This window comes from Piliocolobus tephrosceles, chromosome 2 (assembly GCF_002776525.5).
Source record: "Piliocolobus tephrosceles isolate RC106 chromosome 2, ASM277652v3, whole genome shotgun sequence".
Lineage (NCBI taxonomy): Eukaryota > Metazoa > Chordata > Mammalia > Primates > Cercopithecidae > Piliocolobus > Piliocolobus tephrosceles.
The window spans coordinates 102871175-102875962 of record NC_045435.1 but is presented as its reverse complement, the minus strand read 5'-3'; the positions used below and the strand labels follow the sequence as shown (position 1 = coordinate 102875962).

Here is a 4788-nt window from a genome sequence, read left to right as displayed (position 1 = left end):
CACCATGCCTGGTTAATTTTTTTGTATTTTTGGTAAAGACAAGGTTCTACCATGTTGGCCAGGCTGGTCTCAAACTCCCGACCTCAGGTGATCCACCAACCTCGGCCTCCCAAAGTGCTGGGATTACAGGCATGAGCCACTGTACCCAGCCTGATATTCATTCCCTATCAGTACCTATAGAGCTGCCTCATTCTTTTTAAGGGCCACATAGTACTCTGGATATACCATAGCTTATTCAACCTGTCTTATATTGAAGAATATTTAAGTTAGTTCCAATCTCTTATTAATACAAAGCTCCACAATGAAATATACGTAAGTTTCACAAATAAACAACACTCTATGCTTAAATAAAATCTACTCAAATGTCAATGACTACCTTTTACTACTTAAAAGAAAAAGCAAAACTCTATGAAATATAGCTTTTCAGGACCAAAGGCCAATGCACTCCTAATCTGTGGGGTTTTTTCTTTGTATTTTGTTTTGAGATGGGGTCCACTATATTGCCCAGGCTGGACTTGAACACCTGGGCTCAAGCCATCCTCCAGCATCAGCCTCCTGAGTAGCTGTGACTATAGGCACATGATACCACATGCGGCCCAAATCTGTATTTTTGTTTTCTCACTTGCTCAGAAAGGAGTTTCACCAAACAATTGGATTTTAATCAGAGATTATTCCATTAAATCATGAATACCCTTGGTAATGAGCTTTATAATCCCCATCTCTGGCCTTGAAGAGCCTCCCAGACATGTATCAAGTGCTGGGATGCTGACTCCCCCTTGAGGCCTCTAGCCCCCATCAGGACAAACCTGTGTAGAAACTCCTGCCCTTTATTGTAGGCGTGGATGGTGGCAAGGCCCTGTATGCTGGACGTGATGTGGGAGAGGAAAGGTGACTGCGTGATATTGTCCAGACGCTTCAGCTCCCGAATCAGGACCCTAGAGAGAGAATGAGCTCTGTGTCACAGCACTTCCCAGCAACTCAGGCTTCTCCGTGACCCCAGCAGACATGAATGCTTCCTCTTTACCTGGAGACAATGTGCAGGACTGAAAAGAGGATGACGAGGGGCCCCACTGCCACAAGGAACCACGGGAAGACTCCTGCGATCATTCCCACGCAGAAGAACACCAGGATAACGTTCTGGATGAACATCTCAGCCTGGAACGGCAGCCGCACATCAACTGCAAAAACCAATAAAGGAGCAAGTGTCAGACAGTTTGGAAAAATGGAACTGAAAAATGGAAAAAAACAAAAAGAGGTTCCACAAAATCTCTATTTGAAGTTTGTGTTGTCTTTAAACAGTCTGATCAAAGAAAAATTTAGAAACCTGGATGCTCTGAAAAAAATTTTTTTTTTTTTGTCTCAAGAAAATCCTCTTACTCCACTCCCTTTTCTTGGTTCGCTTCCTGCCCCACGGCTTTAAACATTTTCCCCCTTTACAAAGTAACATATGCTTGTTTTAAAAATTTGGAATATAAATATGTGAAGAAGAAAACAAAAACTACATTCTTACCAATACCAATGAACGGCCGTTAACATTTAAGACATTTTTTGTCTTGCAAAATTTTTAAAGATACACAAAAGTTACAGGAAGAGCACAGACCCTTCAACAGTTAATCAACTTTCATCTCTTTTTGGCTGTCTCCCCACCACACCCCCTTTTTTCTTTTGGCTAAAGTATTTTCATGCAAATCTCAGACATGCTGCTATTATTTACTTTTTTTCTTTTTTCCATGCCTGTGTGAGCACGTATGTGTGTGTTTAGCAGAAATGGGAACATGTTATGCATCAGTTCGAATATCAGGGATAGTTCCGATTCCTTGTTACCTCTGGCCATGGGTTTACAATGGCCTATCAATGCCTGAAACACACTCCTTCTATGAAGGCAGCTACAGTGCAGCAATTAAAAACATTAGCTTTGGGGTCAAAAGATCTGGGCTCAATTTCCAGCTTTGTTACTCAATAGCTGTAGATCTTGGGCCAGTTCCTTGACCTTTCCAGATAGCAGCTTTCTCATGTATTCAAGGAGTGAAACAACACCCACCAGACAGGGCTGCTGCAGGGATTAAGATAACATGCATAAAACACTGAGCACGCTGCTTGCTGCACAGGAAGCCCTCCGTCAATGTCAGGGGCTTTACGGTTACTCTGAACTGTGGGGGTACAGTATTTCAGTTCTGGTGCAGGCACAGCCCATACAACAGCCAGAAAACCCGCCAGGCTGTAGGCATCCAGAAACCAATGCATTGCTTTAACATCTGTGTGTGTTTCAGAATCTCAGATGCATCTGTCCAAAGCCTTTCTGCTAACTCAAACCATTGAATTTGTTTTCAGGTCAAACAAGACAGAAAACGCAGATGCAATGTTCCTGGTGAAAACACCAGCAGCTACCGTGCTCTCAGGATCTACAGACAGACAGATCTGCACATTTGGAGAATCATCTAGAAGGCTGGAAGCACAGTGAGCTCCAGAGCATTAAAAAAAGGCTCAGTGAGAAATACCTTCATCCATGTCTTTGGAAAACCTGTTGAGAATCCTCCCTGTGGGGGTCGTGTCAAAAAACTTCATAGGGCTTCGAAGGATCCTTCGGAAAAGCTCATCATGCAGCCGGGAGGAAGCTCGCAGTGTGCCCTGAGGAGCAGAGCACAGAGTGGTCAGGGCCCAGGATGGCTCTGTTCCTACTGGTCCAGAGAACTGCTCCACAGCACATCCTCTCCCAAAGCGGGGAGGTGTGAGGGGTCAGGAGAGACGGGTGGCAAGTGAGAAAAGGCAAAGGCTAATGGAATACGAGTCATCTCAGCCAGGGCCATCCTGCTTAAGGGAGCTCTCCTACTCAGCATGAACTGAGGGATGCCACACCGAAGCCTGACCACAGGTCACCAGGGAGGAGGGCAGACACCACCCACCACTGCGTACCTTGACAAAGACAACTCCTCGAATGGCTTTCAGGATCAGCATGACTGCCATGGAGAGGGCGTAGATGCTGGCATAGTACTGCATACGAGGATTGTCCTTCATGCTGTCACTCACTGAGGTCTCGTTCCCTCGAGTCACAGTGGTGTTCTGTTTGGAGCCAAAGCTCTATGAGGCAAGACTCCTAAAGACTGCCAAGAGCCCCTGCTCAGCGCCATTCTCAGCTCAAGGGCAGGGCAGGGTACAGGATAATGACCCTGAGACCTGGCCATGGCTTTGTCCACCTCTTTATCTTTTTTTTTTTTTGAGACTCTGCACCCAGGCTGGAGTGCAGAGGCGCAATCATGGCTCATGGCACCCTCTGCCTCCTAAGTTTAAGCAGTTCTCATGCCTCAGCCTCCCAAGTACCTGGGATTACAGGTGTGCACCACCATGCCCAGCTAATTTTTGTATTTTTAGTACAGACGGGGTTTTGCCATGTTGGCCATGCTGGTCTCAAACTCCTAGCCCCAAGTGATCTGCCTGCCTCGGCCTCCCAAAGTGCTGGGATTACATGCATGAGCCACCACACCTAGCCCTCTTTCTCACTGTTCTAATGTGATATGGTTAGGCTTTGTGTCGCCACCCAAAGCTCATCTTGAATTGTAATCCCCAGGTGTTGAGGAAGGGACCTGGTGGGAGGTGACTGGATCATGGGGTGGTTTCCCCATGCTGTTCTCGTCGTGACAGTGAGTTCTCACGAGACCTGATGGTTTTAGAAGTGTTTAAGATGTCCTCCTGCACACACATGCTCTCTTCTCTCTCTCCTGCCACCTTGTGAAGAAGGTGCCTGCTTCTCCTTTGCCTTCCACCATGATTGTAAGTTTCCTGGGGCCTCCCCAGTTATGTGGAACTGTGAGTCAATTAACCCTCTTTCCTTTATCAATTACCCACTCTTGGGCATTTCTTTATAGCAGTGCAAAAATGGACTAATACATAATGGATGAGAGCAGATAGCCTGCAGGTGTCCTACTGACATGCCCTACTGCCCTGTGGGTTGGTCAGGGTTTTTTTCTTTATGGTGAGGCTACATTAGGGACTCATCTTTTCATCCTGGAAAAATCTCTCTTCATGGCTTTTAAGTGAAAACTAGAACAGTTTCCCTAAGAATAGCCAGGGAATAGGGAGAAATAGCCACATTCTTAGACACAGAACTTTCCCATTTATAAGTAACCTTACCCCACTTCCTTGCTTGATCCAGTAACTCAGCCACCAGGTGCTGAAGGCAGTGCTGCCTACATTCAGCATGAAAAGGGCCATAATAACCAGGAATGCCAAGGGGCCTCCAGCAGCCTGGATGTAGACACCATATACTGACCAGGGCACTGAACCCTGCCCTTTCTCTTCCAGCTGCACGAGCTGTCCTAGGTAAGGAAAAAAGAAACATGGACTCAGAAGGAAAGAACTATTTCCACAAAACTAAGTCACCTGCAGAGCAGCAGAATCGGAGATCCTGCAGCTTCACAGGGCTTTAGATTCAATTTCCTCTTTGTCAGAAGCATTCATTCATCTATTTAACATTTGCTGAGCACCTACCATGAACCAGGCCCAGGATGAAGCCCAGGAGCAGCAAAGAGGATGAAGACCAGGTCCCCACCGCTAGGGACCTGGCTGAGGAACCTACCACAGACTGGTAGGATAGGCAGATCAATAATCACATAATTATGGTAAAATGTGCTCAATGTGATGATAAGAGCTATACACAGGGCAGCATGAGAACCCCTGGGGAGGTATACTTGACCTATTTGGCTTAGGTGGGGGTGGTTGGTGTTTGGACGAACCGAGGCAAGATGGTGCACTTCCGGGTTCTTCATCCCCCCCACCCCAACTTTTCCCGCA

General features: G+C 46.5%; 1 protein-coding gene across 6 annotated transcripts in view; it reads right to left on the bottom strand.

The window, feature by feature from the left end:
- The window catches only part of ABCC5 (ATP binding cassette subfamily C member 5), a 95604-nt gene that overhangs the window by 28224 nt on the left and 62592 nt on the right, over nucleotides 1-4788 (bottom strand). For all 6 annotated transcript variants that reach the window (XM_026454896.1, XM_026454900.2, XM_026454897.2 and 3 more), the window contains 5 exons: nucleotides 4129-4313; nucleotides 2914-3060; nucleotides 2499-2628; nucleotides 1025-1178; nucleotides 807-935 (listed from right to left, as the gene is read on the bottom strand). In XM_026454896.1, the coding sequence (XP_026310681.1) occupies nucleotides 807-935; nucleotides 1025-1178; nucleotides 2499-2628; nucleotides 2914-3060; nucleotides 4129-4313 (745 nt within the window). The remainder of the gene's footprint in view (nucleotides 1-806; nucleotides 936-1024; nucleotides 1179-2498; nucleotides 2629-2913; nucleotides 3061-4128; nucleotides 4314-4788) is intronic.